We start from the raw sequence: 23289 nt of genomic DNA on the forward strand, positions 1-23289 counted from the left end.
CATGTGAGGGAAGCTGAAGTAAAAGGTGATACAGGTGAAAACAAGGACAAAGGGGGCAGAAAAGAGAGAAGAAAAAGGAAGAATCTGAAAGAATATCTGCATTAGGAAAAGGGATGATAATTCTAATCATTAGAAGCCATGGTAGATTATGGGAAGGACGGTACCGTGGATGACTACAGCAAGTCATCTTTGCCAAGGATGTCCAGGAGTACCATAGGCAGGTATCTCACTGTCCCTGTCTAATGGAGGTAACGTCCCTGCTCTGTCTTGCAGCTGGGGCATGACGACAGAATACATTGGGGATAATGAGGCACGTGGACATCAGCCGGAGAAGGTTTGGGGAGCACAGCTTGAAAGCAGAGGTGTGCACATACAGAAATGACAACTGAGAAACAGAGTACCAGGCTTGAGCAAGAACTGCAAGAGGCATCCCCAGGCAAGGGAGAAGGCAGCGTAAGGCAGAGTGGAAGCTGCAGTGAGCTGTGCGGCTGTGGCTGGAACCTGGCATTGATGCGCATCTCTCAAATGAAACCCTTCAAGGCTGCAGAAAGCCCTTCTGCATGGGATCCATACAGGAGGCACTGATGCTCGGTATAGCAGTAAATTAAAAACCTAATCTATGCTTACTAAATCACCAGCAAAACACTGTGCTCCCAGGCAGTCCAGGTACCAGGCAGCAGTCAGCGGGAGCCACTGCTGCGATCAGAGCCCACCGAGAGCATCGTTGGTTTGAAGGACAACGTACAGAAGGCAGGGCTGGGGAACGGGCCAGCACCTCTGCAGTGCCTCTTACCCGTAGTGGGGGGTGGGGGACCCTGCTCTCACCCCCGGCCTGCCACGGATCATGAAGAGGATGGAGCCGGGGCTCCCGCGTCACCCTCCCATCCCGGGGCAGCCGCCAGGCACTGGGGCCAAGTCAGCCAAGTGCGAGGACACAGACTTATTCTGACATGGAACTTCTCCACTTACCTCTTTCTCTCCGCAAATATTGCTGATAATAGAGCTCGAGGCTGGGCTTGAGGAAGGTCCCAGGACGCCCACCACTCCTTTTGGGAGAATCTGGCACACTGTGGGCAACAGAGAGGAAACATGCATTAGACTTCAATTTCCAGCAGTCATGCTTACAGTACCTGCTGCATCGTACTAAGGACACAATATCACCACCTTCGCCCAACATACTCCCTGACATCGATGTCCCCAAAAAATCCCTCTGTTCTCTCTGAAGCATTGTCACCCCACCTCTGACACCCTCTGCTCCATCCTTCCACGGCCTTTCTGAATCCTACCTGAACGCTTCCTGAAGCCCTGGTATCCTCAGCTCTGACTCCTAACTGGGGAATCTCTCTTATAATATCTCTTTTTGGCCCCATCTCTATTCTCCACGAAAAAACATTAACTAAAGCTTATGGAAGATGCTAAACACAGCAGCAACCTAGCTTCAAAGCATCATCTAGCAGCAAACAAACTTGTATGAATTTCTTCCCTCATGCTCTGCAGACCTCAGTGGTAATAATAAGGATCATATTACTGGTTTTCATTTGTTTTTTAGTTTTTTTCCTGGCAGTAGTTAATCTTCTGGCTCCATGCCACCAAGGTTAGCAGAACAATAAAAAGAACCTGACAAAATGAGGAAGTTAAATCTCTTTCCCTCAAGCCTCCCGGGTTAAACTGCAACCTTTTGTCCTTTTAATTCACAGCACAAATTTAGCTGAATGGCACTCCAAGGACTGCCCCAGCTGGTGTCACCTCCCTGCTGCCATCCCAATCAACCATGTCACTCAGAAATGCTCCTCCAGAGCAGCTTGCCCAGGCAAAGCCTCACAAACAGGAGGAGAGAGCCCCCCGCGCCTGAACCCCCAGCTCCAAAAGACTCGTCTGAACATGTGCTGGGCACAGCTTATTCTGAAACACCAGACCTGCCTCCGTGTCCTCACGCACCCGGCTCCTTTCTGCCTGGACAGACAAAGCCACATTTGCTCAACTGGAGTCAAGTGACTGCTTTCTGAAGAAAAAGGATACCACAGGGGAGAAAGGAGGCACCGCATCCACTTATCAGTTCTGGCAAGAGCAACCTCGTAACATTTCCGTATGTAAAAACTAAACCACCATCTCAGAAAGCCGAGATCCGGTATCAAATGGCTGGTGTGTTTCAGAGCACCATCACCAGCGCAGGTCCCTGGGCTTACACGTCAGACAAGCTTTTGCGATGGTTGTAAAAACTTACCTAGATTCAGCAGCTGGAAAAAGGAGCTAGAAAAATTAAAACCAGAACACATTTTTTGTAGCAAAGGGAATTAATGATCAAAACTGTCGTATTACAGATCAGAGCAAGTTTTCTATCAACTTCAAGTCTTTAAATCAAGACTGGATGTGACACGAGAGTCCATACTGTGCTTGGGGTTTTTTTAGAACAGCAAGCTATGGGGCTCAGCATGGCCTTCATAACTTCAGCTCATCAAGGTGGGCATCTCTGGCCATGGACTTCACAAGTCACCACAGCCTCATGACTGTTATATGAAGCCAAAAGCTGAGTTTATCAGTTTGGGGAACCAGTTTTACTTCTCTTCAAGTGCTGCTCGAAGGAAACACTCCATATACTACTAGGTCTCTATACATACTGGTTGCTCTGACTTCTTACAGAAAATGCCAATGAACAGGCAAACATCTCTTGGAGTTTTCCTTCCTTCCATGCTCTCTCACCCTCTGCTATCTCTACCTGCTACAGAACGACTGATATTTTTCTATGGCATCTTCAAAGGAATCCAGTACTTGCTTTTCCTCTGTGCTTAGAAATTTACAGGCACTTACACCTCTTCAGAAGATCCTTTTAAATAAGAGCACCAGCAATTTGAAAACCCCGCACGCTATCTCAGTGGCACTCATCAGTCCCTCTGGGCTGCAAGCAGACCCTTCGGGTGCTCTGCAATTCAGCATCTAGGAGGAAGGAGCAACTCCAAGTCCTTTTTATCCACAGGTCATTAGGGAAAGAGTCCTAGGGGAAATTTTGTTGTGCAGGCAGGGGAAAGTTTGGTGAGCACTTTTCTTCTCATCTCTGGTATAGAGAACAGAAAGTGGGTTAAGTAGTCATAGCAACAGAGTTGCAACAACTGTCAGAAGAAAAAGATGTGGCTTATCACTCCAAGGGTGAAACAACCAGTACAATTAAGGAAAATGAATGGAAACAAAGTGGAGGTGCCCGAGGCAAAGGTTTCGACCATGTTTGGAAGGTTTCTCTTGTAATTCAACCACATTTGCTATTTCAGAGCATTACCTGATGCTGTTAATCTCCACAGGGGGAAAAGGCTCAACCTTGCTACTACCATGGGCACTGTGGATTCAAGCACTTGCAGGGATGTAGAAATATCAGCCCTGTACCAAAATTCACCCCTGATAACTGCATGGACTATGACCACGGATACTGGCATAGCGCCTGCCACTCGAGTCACTTCGTACATCAACACAGGGGCGCCAGGTAAGCTACATAGTGTGCAGGACACTTATTTGATTGCTGCAGACCCAGATACCTCTGCCCAAGATCGTGTCCAATTTTTATGTTTTTTAGAATTCACTACCTCAAGAAATACCGGCCATTAAAGTGACATCATGTTAAAAACCTCTTTATCACAAGATGGGATGTGGCTACTACTGATCACCCCTGATCGGAAGACCTGAGACATCCCAAATCTCCTATTCCAGCTATTTTTACCAACTGCCTGCACTCAGCTGTTCTAACATCCCTGAGGACAGCGGGACAGACACACAAGAAACAGGCTTAGCAAACAGATTTCTTAACACCACTCTTAAAATAGGTACATCTTTGAAAATAAAACATCCCATGGTACCCCCTCCTCTGCTGGGACCTGCACCGGTTTAGGCAGGACAGGATCCCTCCAGCCGTCACCTGGGGGCAGCTCCTTGGAGGTGCAAACTGATGATTGCTGCCTTTCTACTGTGGGTGGACCTCCCTGCCCCTGCCGCTCACGCAGCTCAGGGTCCCAGTTACGGTGCCTCCACCTCCACAGCTCAGGGCTTTGCCCAGAGGCAGGAGTGGGGTCAGCCTCCTGCCCCCCTCCCAGCACAGGCTAGGAGGTGGCCCTCACACCAGCTCAGGTGTGCGTTTGATGTGCAATGCACAACGGTGACCCTCCTTCCGTACCAGCAGGTCTGTCCTGCCACCTAAGCGGGAAAGGGCTGCATTCAGTAGTTTTCCACAAGTATATTTGGGAATCAAGTATAGGTCTGGATACTCAGGAAACAGCAAGGTATGTTTTAAAGGCAGATGGAAGTACGTGCTTATTTTTGAACATGAACGAGCACAAGAAATAAGTAGCTCTCACATTACATATGTACGTACATCCACTTAGTCACGGTCAGATAGTGCCCTTCACCTCCTAGGATCGCAGGGAGCACTTCCACGAACCCTCCCTGACCAAAGCACGGCTGAAAGCACTCAGGTGAGAGCACCAACTCACCGTGGAGAACACAGCATCTCTTCCAGTGCATACAGATACCTGGTACAAGGTTTCAAACAGCATGCAAAGAAGATTCCTGCCTCTAATTGAAAACAAATGAGCAGGGAAGGTATGCAATTACCTCAACATTTCCATGATTGTAAAACTTATCAGAGGATCCTGAACGACAAGGACTGGTCAGGATGGGATTCCCATACAAAAACACCAGCTGCATAAACAGACAGTGTTACAGAGCACACGTCCCGCACCGTGGCTCCAGGACGGCTCCCTGCAGCATCCTTTATGCTTCTAACAGGAACCACAGCAGGCTTAAATGTGAAATCCAACTGGATCACAAAAACTGTGGGACAGTTAATGGAACATTTGAACCAATGTCACTGAAAGGATGTACCGGGCACTTTGAAATATTGGCGTGAATAAATAAAAATTAAAATCCTCCAGTCGCTCACTCACTCTGACTACTGACCTGCCCTGAGATGTTTGGATTAACAATAAAATGATGCTTAAAAAGCTGATGAGATGACAGGGGACAGGGTGACAGGTAGAAAATCCGTCCCTCCCTGGACATCAAAAGGAATAAGGTGTTTCAGATAAAGACATGATTAAACAAGTCATTTTGGATCTCCATAAAAGGAGCTGAAACATCAAACGCAAAGGAAGAACAGGCTTTACTTATAATGGCAAAAAAAGCTCTATCCATAACCTTTCACTGCAAACTCACTTCAAAATACAGGACTTGACAGATGTTGCATACAAGAGCAGTCAATATTTGTCTTCATCCATATATAAAGCTGAAATAGCGAACCATGCATGAATGTGATTAAGACTGACTCATATTTTACCTACTACAGCAAGTGTGATTTTGTGGGCCCCTAACAGTAAGGTGCCTTAGCCAGTCAATAGGAAATAAGAAAGAAAAATAGCTCAACACTAAACCAGAAACTAACTCTCAAAAATTCTTTCCTCTCTTGAAGCACTAATTGTACACAGAATATCACTTATGGGGTGTGTAATCACAGCATTCCTAGATCAGCCGGCTAAGCATGCTAGCTGTGATATTTATGGGTGATTCAAAGGGCGTGAAATTTGAGAACGGTATTAAACAGATGTATAACAGCTTTGCAGTCACAGGTTAAAACATCTAAACTGCTTTTATTAATATTACATGCGATAACAAATAGCAGTGTCGCATTAAAGCTGAGAAGTCAGACATTTGAAAGCCATGAAAGCCTTGAAATTTAAGTTAAAGGATCTGATTCTCCTCTGCTACCAGTATAAATCAAGAATAACTTCAGTGACATTCATAAAGGAGCTATGCGGAATCCAGATCTTTCCTTTCGTAAGAAATGCTTCAAGACATTTTTCCCTCTGAAGAAAAGGCAAATAACATATTGCAAAATTATGTGAATATTCACTTCACCAAAATCAAATCAGTTTGCTCCAATTTCTACTTTTTACCTTCTATAAGTCCAAGTAAAGAAAACAAAAAAAATCACCCCAAGGTAAAAATCTGAAATGGAAGATTGCCTCTTCCTCATTTATCCCATTTCCACGTTCTCCCCAAACACCACATTTGCTGAAATCAACAGTTTCTTGCATAATACTTCATTCTCAGCAAACTAGCATTCTTCTGCTTGAAAAACATTCCAACAGAAAAATTTCTGAGCAGTGTTAGAGGGACGCAAGTAAGACAGAAATCGCAGTCTTTACCACAGCTCTGGGGTCACTCGCAATCGAGCCTGTTTCCTGAGCAAAGTTAAACACCAGAAACACTGCTCCATGCAGGAGATTTATGAGAAAGCAAAAAGAAGAGAACTAAAAATGCTGCTGGTTCTTTCAAAGATGCAGAAGGCTCAGCTCACGCAGGCAAGCATTGCTCTCATTCCCTACTCCTTGCGGGGAGATTTGGGATACTTTCAGGGGCAAAACCTGGGAATGCACTCAGAAACCCAGGCAGTCCCCACCCCTTCTGCACAGCCTAGCCCGCGAGGTTGGGTCTGGCCTGTCGCTGTGACAAACGAGGGTATGGGAGGGTGCGCACAACCCTGAACAGATGGGAAAGACCAAGAAAAAGTTAAAAGAGATGAGGGATCCAAAAATGTGCAGAACTGCTGTTTTAAACAGTCCCTGTGATGCTGCATGTGATGATCTTAATCTAGACTGCCTCATGGGTATCAGGCTCTATAAATAGACATACAGGTACTTGCTGAAACACGCTTTATTAACTGCACGCTTCTATAAATAATGCAAATGCTAATTCAGGAAATGAAGGAGCGATCTGCTGATCTCGCAGCCGTATTAAGCCCTTTCTACCAGTTAACCAGAGACCTGCTCCTGAGCAGCACCAGGTACGCGGCTGCATGGGGCATCCCAGGCACAGGGATGCTCAGTGCTGAGCAGAGCAAACACCAAAGCGCTGTGAAAAAACAGCCCATTCTAGACCACAACATACCACTGCACCTTCTGGGAATACCCTGCAGATTACACAGGCTTGGGGCAGAGGTCCATTGGGAAAAAAGCCTAAAATCCGTATTATTTAAAATGATTTCTCCAGCTTTTTCGAGCCAATTTGCAATAAAAAAAATTATAGCCCTCCCTTGAACTGTAAAGGTCATCTTAAAAATGATTCTAAATTGAAAATATTTTCCCTCTTACAGGAAAAAACTATTATAGAACTTTTTGGCTTCCTTTGCTTGGGCTCCCGATTGGTCTGAGGGACACTGAACATCAATTTCTTTTTTATTCATCAGCATGGAGTTGACATGTTGGGCATCTAGAGGAACAACTATAGTAGAGACCTGTTTGCATTAAGGAACTTTAAAGCAACAAGGGAAGTATACTATTCTTACAAAATTAACTCTTTTTAATCCACACAGTTTTAAACATCAGTTGACAACTTAACTTTGTGTAAACAAATCCACTGCCAACCTAAAGCACTGGAAGAGCTATCATGTTTACTGACACAGCGTTCTGTGAGGTTTTAAAAATAACTTAATTGCACTGAACTTGCCCAAAATCTCTTTATTTGCATGCCATTAAGTACTTTACAAAGGAGCATCACCTCTGCTATCATTACCTCTGTTTAATGACACACAGCCTGAAGAAAGTAATTTCTCCCAAACCCCTGAGCCGAATGGTGACAAAACATACTGAGGACCCAGACCCTCTTTGTCCACACCAAAGCTCACCTCACAACACCACGCTAAACCCTCAAATGAAAAGCAGTCTCAGCACCCACCCTCCAAGACCAACCTCCCTTTACCTGCCGCTGTGCCCCTACAGTGGATGCACCTGCCAAACGCGTGGCTGGTGCTGAACACAGCGCGCACGCTGCTGGAGGTCCCGCGCCCCTCCCGAGGGGATGCTGCGCCCCATCCAGACCGCACCAAACCCCCGACTCGGGCAGCCAGGGCAGGCCTGGGGCTTTGCAGACACCTGCTGCAGGCTAGCATTTCATGCAAGCACGTGTTGCTCTTTCAAGTGCTGATAAAAGAGCAGACAGGTGTCTTTTACCCTGTGTACCCCTCCTGACTGTCACAAAATTATCCTGTGCAGCAAGTGCAGTGTGTCAGACACCTCCTGCGAGCTGGCAGAGAGAAGACCTGGGAAAGGACCAGCTAACATCGAGGGGTACTTACTGGTTTCTGCCGTCTCATACTCGCTGTCTCGCAGCAGCTCAAAAATGTCCACCTCCACTTTGGCTTTCCCCACCCGCTCGGGTGCGCGGTTGATACGGTTCTTGGCCAGGGTGATGGAGAGCCTCTCCCCTCTACTGCACTCCATGGGGTCATCCAGGATGGCAGCTGCAGGAGCAAACGTGTTGGCAGTGGTTAGGCTTGGCAGGGACCTGGCTCGGCTCCACGCACCTCCCCGTCCCCCCCGTTCTCAGCACCCCTCCGGGATCTCCACGGCCACGCGAGCAGCCGCCGCGTTGGCACTTCTGCTCCTGCTGCCACTATTGCCAGCGCATCCTCCCTCCCACGTGTGGCCTTTCCCGCCGCTTCGCCCACCTCCCAGGTCTTGCCAGACACGTGGGTGGCAAAATCTCTGCAGCAGCGGCTGCGTTACCTGCCGGCGCGCTGCAGCACAACACGGCCACCCATGCTGCTGGGGTCCTGGCGGTGCCCAGCACCCCCTGAGGCACGGGCACCCGCCTGCTCACCCCGGGCGCTCCTGGAGGGCACATCCAGCTGTGCAGCCCCCAGCAGCGTGGATCCGGGCACTGCCGCACATCCTGACAGAGGAAGAACGTCCCCAGATAGCCTCCGTTCGTTCATTTGAGAAAGCGTTGGTACGGTGGCGATAGCTGGAATATTTCAGGAAGCATGTGGGCAGCCGTGGGTGGGAAGGGACAAATATTTTTCAAACAGAAAGCACTTGACTCTTGAACCCAGCTCCTGGGCCTGCCCACTCAAATCTGTGTTAGGCAGAGGGAGATAGTGTGGGGTATTATTTTTATTTTCTTGACGGAAGGCAAAAAGAAATTTGAGTCGAGCATTAATCACAGCGTTTCATTATGAGCTGGCACAACTTTTGCATCCCAGTGGGTTTATCCTTGCTAATAGGAGGTCTCCTCCCAGAATGCAGCTATTCAGTTGTACCTGGGGAAGAGCAGCACTGGGTTTCATTGCATGTATCAGAAAGGCACCAACGCTTATCTTCCCTTTCCAAAAACCTCTCCGAAGGGAGCGATGCCATTCAGAACTGCTTGGGTGTAGATGGAGTCGCAGCTCAGCACCAAATCTGGCCCTGCACTGCATAGGTCTGCAAACCAGGGATTAGTGGGGCTCTGCTCGTTTGCCTGTCAGGGAAATAAGGAACTAACTACAGCAGCTAGGTGCCTTGTTGAAGCTTTGAAACGTGTCGTTGTGCTGTGGCAGGTTGGGTTTTGTTGTTTTGGTGAGTTATTTTAGATAGGGAAAGCAGTGTGTAACACATAAATCAGCCGGCAGCTGAAGTAAAGCACATCAGGTATGAACAGGAGGTAACCTCCTCCCCAAGAGCCAGGGCTGGAAGCAGAGCCAAAGGATACATATATTTTGAAGACACAGCTAACTGGGACCACTGCTAGAGAAGCACGGTGGTGCTGTGCTGTCGGTGGGACTGAGAACACCTTCCACAGAGGGTTAGTTTGTGCCTCGAAGGTCCTCATTGCTTCCCCAGTGCGTGGGCACCAATCACCCTCCATAGCCACCAACACACAGAGCCTCCGACGCAGCCCAGCCCAGTGAAGAAACCTGTCCTGGGCTCAGGCTCCTTTTCCTTTGGCTTTCCTGCCCCTAAGTCTTGCTTTATCAGCCACAAAACTCAAAGCATAGCTTGATTTCAACAACTCTCACACATCGCGGATCAGGGCTCTCTTCTCAGCCTTGCTACACTCGTCCCAGTGAAATAGCTCCTCTCAGGACAGAACCGCGGAGCATCCCTGCCCCAGCCCTAGCTGTGGAAGGTAACTAGATACCAAATCCACTGGTGAAGCAAAGGTGGCCTGCCTTAGCCTAATTTACTTTGTATCCCAATGATACCCATCGATATGATGCTCCCTCTCTTCCTACTTTTTCCCAGTTTTATGGGAGCTAAACTGAACAAAGTACTGAGAAAGAAACACACAGCAATTCTTCTTGCATGATATGCACAGATGTCTTGGCGAACATTCCCAGTCCTTCAGGCGACACCATCTCCTCTGCTCCGCTAACACGCAAGCACCATCATTATCTGCAAAGCTAGGGCAGTTAATCTTAATCTCATTATGCAACAAAAAAGGTTGTGCTTTCCTCTAAGGCCAGGAGCATGGATCTCACGTTTTTTAAGACATCGATACGGCTGGTGACTGCTCTTAATTACAAAGAAGCTGGAAGGCTCAAGTGCCCCAACAAGCGGCTTGCTCAGCTCCCCACTTCTCAGCAGCAGACGACAGAGAAGAAAGTCCACATACACAAAACTGTCGGATGTGTGCAAACTTTTCACTACGGTCCTGTTTCCAGGAAACAGTAAAGCAATGTACTGAATCTGATGAACATCACAAAATGCTACTTATGTTCCAGGTGCTGACAGGGCAAAATTAAAGATCAGTAGTGGAGGAGTGTATGTCAGCATTCTTAGATTCATTATTTTCTAATTTAGAGCTCCAAAATCACTAAATTGGACAATGTTTTCAAGTATATTCTTCAACTGTCAGTTTTCAAACAAAATTCACTTCCACTAATATATAGCTAAACACATTTTAAAAGCAGGAGAGTCGAAACCAAAGTATTTCAAATAATTTCCTCAGGCCATCTAGGCAAAAATATTTGCACAAAGATTTTTTGTCTCTATTCAGGATGGGATTTTCTGTTCTTATTTTTGGAAATCTTGAAAACTTCCCTACAGCTGAGAGAAAAAGATCAAATCGAACCAAACCAAAAACCACCCCACCCCAGCAAACAACAAACCCTCTTCCTTACTCAGCTCTGCCCGAATTTGAACTTTGCAGCCCACCTTGGGAGCAAAGACAGGAGGAAGGGGAAAACGCGCGTGGCAAGCGGCAGGTTTTGCAAAAGAAGGGAACACAGCCGCAGAGCCCGAGTCCCAGGAGGGCCACGGCGGTGGCACTCCGAAAGCCCAGCCACTAATCAAACTACATTACCGCTCCCAATCTCCCCACGGGGCTCGTGACAGAAAACCAGCAACATTTTTTCAGTTGCGTTTTGGGAGAGCAGTTAGTTTTACCAAATATTAAACCAGCCCCCTGAACAGACTAGGTAATGAGGCTGAACTGATCTTTATTTATTAAAGCTAGCGGATGAAAAAGGTCATTCAGTGTTTAAAAAAGCTTGGTTTTAAAACTCCATGTCTTGGGACACAGTGTCAAAACTCACCTAATAGCAGCATCATTAAGTATGAACGAAAACCTTTATAGAAATTCCCTTTCATCTATTCCTGTCTATTAAATATGGGAAGATGCATCAAGTAAATCTTTAATCCTGAAAACTTACCGCAGTCTTTGAACTTTGCCGGCCTCAAAAATCACTTCTATCTTCCTCATCATAATAAATGTCTCCAATCCAGACTGCCTTCTCTGTGAATTATGAGAAAACTATTTCAGAGGGAGTCAGGACCACCTGGGTCTGCGATGACCAATTCAGGGCTGCTTAGGATTTCACAGGGACTGAGAATCAAACAACTTCAAGTGAAGTCTGCAAAGCACTGCCAGAGGCTGAGCTTTTCTTAGGAAGAATTGGCTGGAAACATCTTCTCCCATGGGATGTTTCAATCCTGATACATAAGCATCCTCTATATAGTCATAATTCTTTTTTTATTCAATATGCCCAGGTTTTCCTCACACTTATCACAAAACCCACAAACCCAAGAAGCTACAACCCAGAAGAGTTTATTGCTTTGCGTAGGCATTGAAAATAGCTGGGTTAGAGTTGCTAATTCAAGCAACAAGTGACTTAACTGTAAATTTCCATCAAGCACACATTTCAAACGCAACACTCAAAGTTAATGATTTAACAGCAAGAACCAGACAAAAGGTATTACTGGTAGCCAAAGAAATGCAAGATGATGTATGACGGCATCCTCTGAGAAAAACAGATTTCAGTAACTTTCCTACAGGTCGTCCTCATCTCAGCAATCTTCCAGCCCTCGGCGGTGGGCAGACACGATAGGGAACCAGGGGATGGGAGGCAGGAATTGGTGGGTCGTGTGTGTGCAGATGCACGCACATGTGCGTGTGTGGGAGCACACACCCGGACCAAGCCCTGCACTGCCCAGATGCAGCACACAGGCTGTCTGCGAGTGCCTCGTCCAGACAGGAGCTGCACAAAGAGCTCCCTGGAGACGCGGCTTCCTTAAACCCCACCAGCCCTGGCCCCACAGCACGTGCCCACACGGCTGCCCCACACAGAGGGACGGACGGTGGCACCTGGCTGCAGCATTCACGCTCCACTCCAGCAGAGCACAGCCACAGCAGTGTGACAGGCAGATGTTCAAACTCTTCTGCTTTTTCTTCTCTTACCCTGGAGAAACTTCTCCAGGAGGAGGAAGAACATTCACTTCTCACCCTGAGCAATTCAGTTCTACTCCTTTTTGCCAAAACAGCGAACATGGGGACAGGCAGTGCTGACAGCTTGCGTGCTTTCAGCGGTGGAGACAGCTGTCTTCCTGGAGCTGGGCTGAGACACAGCAACTCATCCTATTAAGTGCACCAGCCAGTTTACAGACAGCACTGAAATTTAATCCTTTCCACCCTCAGCTGGGTTTCAACCAGTGCTAAGAAAGCAAGAAAGCCTCCGCTCTCCCACTCCCCCAGGCCGCGCAGCTCCCCAGGGTGCTACCCGCCACCAGCCAGAATCACAACATACACGCTCTGACAAGCCTAATACGACTGCAAGTTTTACTACCTATCACTACTTAATTCATGATCCAACCAAGATCTAATGAAGTAGTGTTTTTATAACAGTAACAGGGAGCAGATGTTACTGGAAGGAAGGTTTATACGCTGCTGTCTCAAACAATGTTCAGCTGACCTTTCCCTGTTAACTTTATTAACTATTGCTACATTTTCTCAGATGCTTTTTGCATCATTGAGATGTAAAGCCATACTCAGAAACGCAATCGCCATCTCAAGCCACCTCTTGAAGATGTGGATTTAGCAAATCACTGGCTAAATAAACATTGTATTTCACTGTTCATAACCTGTCTCTCCAAGTTAAGAAGCTATAAAGCCATCCGCAATATTTCTCGGGCATCTTCTCTGACAGGTTAAGATCACACCTACAATCTCTTCTGACTTACACTGTAAACACAGTCCTCAGACCCTCTGCGTTCCCGTTAACAATGGATCCTCCAATTCAGAACTGTAACCTCCGTTCATCCAGGCTCAGACACCTGGAAGATCCAATACCAACTGCTGGAGCAGATCGCTCCTTGGTCTCAAAACCAGAAACCCTTCACACCAAAGGCATGCCAGGAAGACATACCGCTCTTCAAACACCAGTGTCCAGCTCGGGAAGACCAGCCTCGGGAGATGCCCTGGGACGTGGGGGAATCACCCCCAGACCCCCACCTCTCCCCTGCCTGCTGCTCCCTGGCCGCCTGCGTTACCTTATTGCCAGAGACCCACCTGCCGCGGCTCCTGGCTTCACCGGCCCCCAACCAGCTCCTCAGCCACGAGGCGGCAGATTCGTTTGAGGGTCAGTTGATCAAAATCAGTTGCAGGCTTGCCTTATTTTGCACATTTCCCCTCTCCTGAATACGGTACCAACGCTTCAGGCTGTCAACACAGTAAAGGGTAAGCAATTTGCAGGCTTCCTCATTACAGGGCTGTCGAGTATAGCTCCAGTGGAGAAACAGGTGGGATTGTGTTTCCATTATAATCTCTGAAGTGCTGCTTAAAAATAAAATAAAAAGTCATCAATATGCTATTACTCTCAGAGGAAAGAGGATCTCATCAAGGAGAAAGAAAATCTAAAAACATAAAATCTCCTTCACAAAGAGACTTGATAATGTTTGTCTGATCAGTGTAGCAGAGGCCTATTCATTGCTCTTGGCCAACATTTGAAATCTGCATTTAAATGGAGCCTCCCTCTCACTCTGCTATCCAGAGAGTGAATTCAGGAGAGACATGATGAAAAGAGCCGAGTGCTTTAGTTTCTACTGCTTGAAACACCACCTCTCTTTTCTCTTCTTTAATAATCGCTTTGCGTACATAAAATCAGAATAACATTCTCTGAGACCTGGAGTTTCCAGCAAGACAGAGGATGCTGTCACACTTCCCCGCACAGCGGACGTGACGACCTGTCAATCATGCTGGACCTGTCACAGCGCTGGGATGCAAAGCCTCAGCAAACACTGTCCCTCTGGTCCAGACAGGTAAAAGCACTGCCAGGCTCCTCTTCCCTCCTCCCCACACACCTAGGTGAAATGGAGATGGCTGTTCCTATCCAAAAAGGGGTGGGAATGGAGCAGACACTGCGGCCGCCGTTCTGAGAGCGGGCATCTGCAAGACAGGTCTCGTCTCGCCTCTCGCTCCTTCGCTCCATGTGTGGGGAGGAAAACACAGTAATGAGGCCAGGTCCTGCCCTCCCAATAAAATCGCCTGCTTTTCAGAATACAAATCGCACTATGAGGCAGCCAGCAAACACCCTCAGCACGAAGAAGCAGCAGAAGAGCACAAAGGGATCAGAAAGGGGTCTGAAATGGAAATGCCCTGTCCAGAGCTGCCTAATGAAATCGAAGCCATCCCCTCATACAAAAGCAGGGCAAACTGAGGTCTTTCAAAGCCAACAGAGTAACTCCTGCCGGTTTCCACAGCCACAGACTTGAGGCACGCTGCAGCTATGGATGAAGTCCTGATCGGTGAATTCCAATCGTGTGTTTGCAACTAGATAAATCCCACTTAATCCCCTGAAAAGCCTGTCAAGAGACAGCCCAAAAACCAGGACAGAAAGGCAGGGAGAAAGAGAAATGACTGATTTAACTTTCCTGAGGTGTAAGGTCAGGGCTGTGGCAGGGAATAAATGATCACAGCTCTGAAAGAAAGGGATGCATGAGGCCACTAGCAGGACAAGCTGTGGGAATGAACAAAAAGGGCTCTCCATCTCATGTGGGCAGAAAGGGAAGAAGGTGAAGGTCTAACTACAAATGGAACAAGAGGAAGGCATGGTGGGACACCTTTCACTTGAGGCATCCCCAGAGTCACGGACACCTGGGATGCTGCTATCAAAGGTGCATGGAAGCAAATGGGCATCAGGAGGGAAGAGCCTCCTGGGGGTGTTGGAAACCTTCCAGCAAGAAAACAAGGCAATTCCAGCCACCAAGAGCCTGTTTCTGCACATGTGTACATGGTACAGTGGGATGCTCTTTTGTTTCGCTGAAGCTGTGCTCCCAGCAGGAGGTATTCACAACAGCACGCTAGCACAGACTCTCTGCACCTCTGAAAAGCCTACCTGTCAAAGTGGACCCAGTTTGCCACTGAATTCAAGCTGCTGGGTAGATACTTACTCACATCCAGACAAAGTCAGTCTAGGTGACTAAATCTTCTTTTCGTAGGGAAACCAGCCTAAAAACACTAATGGAAGTTGGGAGTATAGTTTTCCTGTGTGTCTTTTGTTTCAATAATGTCAAGCTGAGTTTCAAAAGGAAGTTTTTCTGCCTGTTTTTGTGGTCTCAGGTGAATGGCAGCAGCTGTGGTTTTTGGGAGGAGAGCACTGGGAAGCCCTGGTGGGGCCAGTAAACTTGGCAAGACCAGGAAATAAGCAAGAACTTAATTAAGTCAGTGGAGAGTATAAGTACAAGAAAAATAACCACACAAACCCCAAGTGCCACTTCCAGGCAAACAAAAAGAATGAGGATGGAAGAAACAACGTATAAAATTCTAAGTTAAAAAAAAAAAACCAACAAAACACAACAAACCCAGAAACAAATGGGAAAAGTCTGCTAGGATTTACAGTTATAATCATAGATTTGAGAGATGGCAATGCACAACGCAGCTGTGGGACTCCGCATCTGAGGGCAGGCAGCAGCTCCAGTGTGGGAGAGAGCCTGCGACAGGACGGGGAGACGGGAGAGGGAGGGAAACCACTGCAGAGCCCCAGACGACACAGGTGCTTTCCTGGTCACACATCCACAAGAGGCATGTTCTGTACCCGCAAGACAGATGACCACAAAAGCCCAGAGCTCCATCTCCAGAGGCGGCTGTACTTCAGGAGCAGCCAAGGGTATTCCAACAAACACACAACTGGCTGCAATGCTTTGGGTTGTTCTGACCGACAGTGACGTAAAGACAGCAACATTTCCAAAACTGACACTTTACCTCTTGCAGAGGGAACCATTCCTTGAACCTCCAGCATGCTTCAGGATTAAAGGAATTTGCGGCCCCTCTAAAGCCGGTGGATTTTCATTTATGTAAATAGCAGTGCCTTTAGTGACCATTTTCCTCTAACCTTTCCTGGGATGTTAGAATTCATGGTGCATTTGCTCTTCTTTCAGCACCTCCCTGTTTCAAGGATGGCACCACTTGCTGATTCCTCCCAGGCTGGCAAGCACCAGGTGCACCGCAGAGGACGCACAGCTTACACCAAATGACCGAGTATGTGAGTGCCAGGCTTTCCCCAGCTAGCTGATTAATTGCATACACAGAGACAGCAAACAGCCTTGGACATATCCCCGGTGTCAAGGTGAGAAGGGGAAAAAAATGGCTGTAGCAATGGGATCTAGGGTTTTGCTTTCCCTAATACAGAGAGCTCACAGAGATTTTGCACCAGTTCTATTCTTGTTACAAATCATTAGCTATTGCTACTATTACAAATCTCTAAAAGATGAATCCAAGGACAAGGACCTACCGTGCTGGATGTAGATACCAGACGTGACAATTGTCTTAAAGATATGAGACAAACAAATGATCGGTGGAATGACTTTCATTCTCTTATGATGGATGAAGAATAGAGGCACAAAATGATAAAGTGACTCCTCAAGGTTTTGCAAGACCACATGGCAAATAAACAGAGTTAATATGCCAAGAGACTTCAGAAACCCGTGCTTAGCACCTTAGCCTTTTCACTTACTGCCACCGAAACGCAACGCTTTGCTTCAATCAACAGGCATCCAAGTGCACCACAAAAGCTAAGTGGGCACTATTAACAGAGCTTTTTGGGAGACGGGAATCTCCAGAAGCAGCAGTGTATTAAAAGAAACATGTATGAAGGTAAATGAGGACCAAGGCCAACACTACAAGGCTGAGCACAGCCTGGTTGGAAGATTCAAACTACGTAGAGGGCGTCAGGACCTACAGAGAGCAATTCAAGGCACCTAAATCAGGTAAGAATTTATCTCCAACAAGCTGCCCTTCAGTCTCTGCTCTTCTCTATGCACTTGCTCCATAGGAAACCTCACTGCCTCCCTACCACCACACCACCCAGATGTTGGCGCACAGATGTGCAAGGGAAGAGAGTGTGGCCTAAGAGTGTAAGAGAAGCTGAGTAGAAGATGAACAAGGGTGGGAAAAGGTGACATTGGAAACCTCACCCCTATCGCAGAAGATCCAGATGTATTAACCTACATGAAAGGGTTTGATCCAATTATAAAACAATGACACCCAGACCCTCTGCTGATGTGCCTCACGGCTGTTTTCATCTCTCTGCTTTGCTGTTAGAACAAACAACTTTTCCTGCTGAGTCACACTGAAATGAGATGCTAAAGAGCTGCCACACCAGATGTGGAAGCCCTTCAGATCCAATATCCATCAATCTACACAGCCTCTATTTATTTATTTTTTGCCACTCAGCCTTCAGCAATTTAATAGGTTACTTTAATGTCTTCCTGCCTTTCCTCTTTAGTGTGTTCTGCTCATTGCATTTTTTTTCCCCCTGATGACTTCTTCCCCTGGCTTCTGGATGGGAAAACAAACCAGGAATTTTCTTTTCCCTGGACTCTGACATGGCTTTCCCTCCCTTTCCATCTGTCGTGGCAGGAAACTCCTAATTCATCTAATCCCAGTTTGCATACTTGTTTGCTGAGAAAATGATGATGGACTTACCCAAAAAGAACTGCTTTTTTTTTTTTTTCCTTTGCTTTTGTCAATGGCTCCTGTTTGATCCCAAATCAGCACCTGTGCCACCTGCCTTGCACTGAATCCACATGGCAGCTGAACACGGAACTTCAGTGCCCAAGCGAAATGGTCACTTGCGAGACTTTGAGCTGAACCAGCTCAGCCCCACCACCGAGATCTCCAGAGGCCGATCTTCTGCCTTGAGCACTAAGCCCTCTGGCACCTCCTGCAAACTCCACCATCTCTAACACAACCTGAGTTTCTAAAATATTCATCCTCGCAATACCTCCATGCAGCAAAGAAACACCGCTACGTCCATTTTAAAGAGGTCAGGAAACATGCAGATATTCAGAAAAGTTGAAATGAGTTAAGATCTGAAGGCAACGTGCACCAGTTACAGTACATTAAACTCTCACGTGGATGCTCTCATTTGGGGGGAAAAAAAACCCCCACCCAACTTTGCTTTGTTGTTAGATTACTTTTGAGGAAAGGGATCTAGAGACCTAAGTGACTGAAATGATGCACACAAACATCCTCGCTCGAGGCAATTTGTCTTAGCATCCACTGGAGACTATCCCTGTGTCAGGCAACAGACGTTGCCTGGAGAATCCTTGGCACAACAGAAAGTAACCGCAAATCCTTAAAAGTGACTCAAACTTTTCCCAATCAATCTCTGAGGTTTCTAATGCTACGCTCTTCAATGTAGGTAAAGAACAACTTTTAGAAAAACGGCTTTTGCTTTCAGCTTGGGAGCTCATTACAGATTCCCCTACATCTGTGCAACATGGAAAAAAGTTTTAAACATGCTACACAGAAACAGGAAAGGACAAGTGAAGAAGAGAAAGCAAAAGGCAAGGATAAAGAGAAAGCTCAGCTGCACAGACTAAACTAAATCAGACACAAAAATTCTTAGTGAACAAGGTGGAAAAAAACCCAAAGCAAAAGCTATTGCAGACTCCCAGGCGCCAGGTGTGACAGCAGCAGCAGCACGCTAATGCAGGAGCAGCTGGTGGGATCGGAGAGGACTCGGTACCGACACTGGGTCACGAATTAGACATGCCAGAACCAGCCACACTTGTAAAGCGGAGGATGAGTGGAGAGAATTACATCCCCTGTAGTCTGTTATGATGCTTCTTAAGAGAAGATACCGCATTAGTTACATGAATGCAGCAAGGAGCTGGATCAGGTTCACAGTGATAAGCTTAATTAAACAAGAGTTATCCATAGGCTGTGGTTTATATTATAAATAAGCAACATTTACACTGATTAATTAAAGTCATGGTTCAGATCATTAAATCCTCCTGTTTTCAACCACTTTAATGAAGATACCTGCAAGAGCTGAATCCAGCCCCACAGATTTTGACACTTGCAACCAAGTACACTGCAGCCGGGGAGGGCAGGGGACATTGCCCAGGCTGCCTCCCACCGTGAGAAGGCTGGACCAGCTTGCATTCCAGCGGGTGGCCCAGGCTTCTCTGCTGGGGCTTTGCTGTTGCTGCTGTCACATGAAGAGTTAGGGCTGCTAGCTGCAGGCAGCACCACGCTCCCGCTAGTTCTCAGTCTGTAAAAGGCATCTTAACAAAACACTGAAAACATCTTCAAGACAGCGAGCTGTGTCAGCTGCCCTCACAGATCCAATTCTTTTTCATTATCCCAGCTAGCAGAACCTGCCTGGCGAAACAGGGCTGCTTTGTCATCCTCCACAGCCGCTTCCCACGTGAGGGATGTCCAGGGCCACCTCAGGGTCAGAAAACAGCTCTCTCGCCACCAGACACCCATGCCTGCCCCCCCGTCACTCACGCCCTGCCACCCCTCCCACCCCATGGATCACAGCCTGTCTCCCCGCTCCAGCTAACACCGCACACGCAGGGGGAAAGGGGCGAAACCCCGGCCCTTGCGAAAGACTTCACTCCCAGAGACTTGAGGTTTAAAGATAAAATTCCCATTCAGGCACTGCTCCGAACCAGGATGAACTGAGCCTCGTGTCTAACACTAATCGGAATATTATGAAAACAGGACAGACCCTTTCCCCTCTCTTTTTCAACTTTCTGCTCCTTTCTCCCACTGCCTGCGAGGTTTTACAGAGCTCTGGTATTTCAGAGAGTGCCCTAGTTGCTCTGAAGTGAAAATCCAGCTTGGGAGGCTACGGTTTGCTCAAGTTCATCTATCACATCTGCTCACAAACCCAGTGGTTATTAAAAATTAGAGCTGGTAAAATTATTGTTATATTTTCACCACATAGAGAATATTATCATCCTTCCTTGCTACCCCTAACCCCTCCTCATGAATCATTCATTAACCCATCCTGGTTGCTGCAAAAGAGGTGGGCTGGTGCTTTGTGAAAAACAGATTTTCTGCCCGTTCAGCCTGGCCACAGCCTGTCCACTTCAGCTGCACCCGAACACAGACGCAGCCTCGTGGCTTGGGCTGGCCCACCACGACAGCCCCTGTGGTGCATGGCCCATCTCGTGTGACCACGCATGGACAGCCACGTGAGCGGACGGAGCACAGCTACTCCTGCCAAAGGCCACCAGCAAGTCCCAGGATGGGAACGCGTGGGATTTGGTTATACTACGTGCACGCAGCTAACGTCGGGAGTGACACAGTCACTGCGTGCAGCCATCATTATCCTCTTGCTTGCACTATTAATTCACCCTGTACTTGATACAACATTGTAGTGACCTTCCACCAGTGTGAATTACAGGTGGAGAACAGGAGCAGTTCTCTGAGGCTACAAGGCCACACCATCTGCTTGCTTGCTGCTCTTCATGGGATGTGAATCAATGATGCTGCAATGGGACAGCTGACATCGACTCTGGAGGGAGCCGAGATGAGGCCCTAAGTCACTAATGAGCCCATCAAATGGTCCCAACAAATTCTGCAAGGATGATTATCAGCTCCTCCATCTCTTGCAGTCTTTTCCCTTTTTCTTAACACAATCTTACCAGATTGGGACCTGACTAATAACAATAATAATAAAATAAACCTCGTTTACGATCAGTTGCAGGATTGGGGCTATTTCCTCCATCTATTCACCACCACCAAAATTGCCTTTTAAATGGATAACAATGATTGTGAGGGTCAAGTTATTACCTTGAAACCTCACATTTTGATACATCCAACGCTGTTCTCTTATATAAATAACAGTTATTACTGTAAAGTGATTTTTTCCCCTTCCGTACTTCCAAAGAGCTCCTGCAGGAGATAGCAAAGAAAAGGGATTCCATTAACACTACATTTAGGCCCTGTTGCTTTCATACCTTAACTCCCATTGTTAATCTTCTAATGTGTCTTTAAACAAATGTAATTTATTCCACAACTCTCTGGCAGCTATTCTTCTCTGCCTTCTCCCCTCCCTTTCCCCACAATACCTTCTCCTGTGAAGCAGGAGCTCTTCCTCCCCTGACTCATCGTGGGTGTTGTATTCCTGCCAGTCAGGGAAAAGCATCTCAGCTCTTGTTCAGGCAGTTTGCTGGTAATTACAAGAAAAATGTGAGAGCCCACAATCAGGAAACACACATCAGGAGCTGTGATGGGGAGGATTTCTGTCCTCCCTGAAACCTTGGAGAAAGGATCGCAGGATGACTTTGCTGAAGAGGTTATTCTGAACTAATCCTAAGGTGACAGTCACCTCAGCAGAGCTGGGTTCTTGTGTAGGCTCTTGGCACAAGGAAAATGTTGCCTCTGGCACACGGCATCCTCTTTTGAGCACACTACAAATGCAACTGCCAGATGCCACTTCTATCTGATTTGATGACGATAAACAAGACTGTTCTTTTCATTACACAATCACGGGGCAACCAAGTCTGCAACTATCAACTGTTTGCACAGGACCGTGAGACAGCCTGTACCCCTGCCTGTGGTGCTCCAGGCAAGCCCCTCTGCCACCATCTCTCAGCCATGGGAGGAGAAGTCTGGTCGCCTCCAGCTTACAGGAGGCAGAGCCAGAAAACAGATGCCGCCCAATTGTACAATGGCATTTAGATGCCAATCCTGCCCCTGAGGGTAGTAAAGTTCCACCTATTTCCAGGAGCTAGTCTCTGCAGTTTTATGTCACGGAAGTCATGCATTTAAAAAGCCTCAAGGCTCTAAAGGACCTGCCGGTCAGCTGGGATTGGGAATTAAACATGCCTCTCCCAAGTGCTGGGGCGCAGAGCCCTGCAGCAGCCCTGCCCCAGCCCAGGGTGGGCAGACCCCCTCCGACGCCACAGCTCACCTGCATCGCTGGGGTCCTGCGCGTGCTGCCAAGAGCCCCAGGCCAGAATGTCCATCCAGCAAGGGGAGGACACGCTGACCTTCTAGCAAAGGCAAAAAAAGATGTTTTCCAGGCTAATTAAGCTAATTAAGGCTAATTACACATTAGCCGTGAGGTATGTGGGCACAGGACCACAGCTCCAGGAAACAGTGCTACGTTCTGCTTACAAGCTCTGTTCAAAGACATGGCACCCTCGAAGCTGTCTCCCTTTCCTCATCCCTGTTTGCCAGGAACAACTGGTAACTCAGTCCCTCGGGCAGGTGCTCCCCCCCTACCACATGCAGGCACATTAGCGACAGCATTCACAACAGAGGAGGATCCTCACCAAAAAACTGATTTTTGCAAACGGGTTAACGGCAAGACCGGGCTATGAATGTGAACTGAAGATAAAACCACCTTCACAGGCTACCTTAGAGTTATCGATGTTCCCCTGCACCTGCCACCTCCGGCACCAGAAATAGCAGACATTAATATTTTGAGTTACCTCATGTAACGTCTGGACTTTTCTGTTTTCTCCTCCTCACCCAAGAGTTATGATGTTCCCTCTACCCTTTCCCAGTTACAGCGTCTTCTTCATTATCATCTGTCAAGTCCAATTAGCACGTGCACTGACATCAGGGATGGCTATTTCTGAAGTCTCCTGTGAGACTCAGTTGACAGGAGCCCCCACCCTTGAGAAGCAGGAGTAAAGCCCCCAGCATCCTGCCACCGCTCCCCATGGGATCTTCCCTAGGGGAGGATGCAACACCCATCCTGCAGCAGCTGCCTTTGGTGGCAACAGAGGACAACCTGCATGTTGAAGAATGCCCACCTGTGCTTTTTGATCCTGGAAGCCCGGGATCTCTGAGGTACACGGACTAGACACCGGCCAGACGATCAGCTTTTCAGCAGTCTCGAGGGTTATTAGGTGTGGAAGGAGCAAGTTGTCCTGCAACGCCCAGTAGCTTCATGCTGGATTAGCCCCTACGCGGAGGTCAGCGTAACATCCGCGTGTCACTGTATCTCTTCAAATAGGACTTAGTGGGAGCAAG

At 47.5% G+C, this 23289-nt stretch overlaps 1 protein-coding gene across 2 annotated transcripts in view; it reads right to left on the minus strand.

Annotated features, from left to right (window-relative positions):
* Positions 1-23289, minus strand: part of GRIK4 (glutamate ionotropic receptor kainate type subunit 4) — a 206264-nt gene that overhangs the window by 68235 nt on the left and 114740 nt on the right. For both annotated transcript variants that reach the window (XR_008749915.1, XM_055819424.1), the window contains exons 3-4: positions 8111-8275; positions 970-1067 (exon numbers count right to left, since the gene is read on the minus strand). Coding sequence is in view for 1 of the 2 variants with exons in the window: in XM_055819424.1 (XP_055675399.1) it covers positions 970-1067; positions 8111-8275 (263 nt within the window). In the remaining variant the exon portion in view is untranslated. The remainder of the gene's footprint in view (positions 1-969; positions 1068-8110; positions 8276-23289) is intronic.

Source organism: Falco peregrinus, chromosome 15, assembly GCF_023634155.1.
Source record: "Falco peregrinus isolate bFalPer1 chromosome 15, bFalPer1.pri, whole genome shotgun sequence".
Lineage (NCBI taxonomy): Eukaryota > Metazoa > Chordata > Aves > Falconiformes > Falconidae > Falco > Falco peregrinus.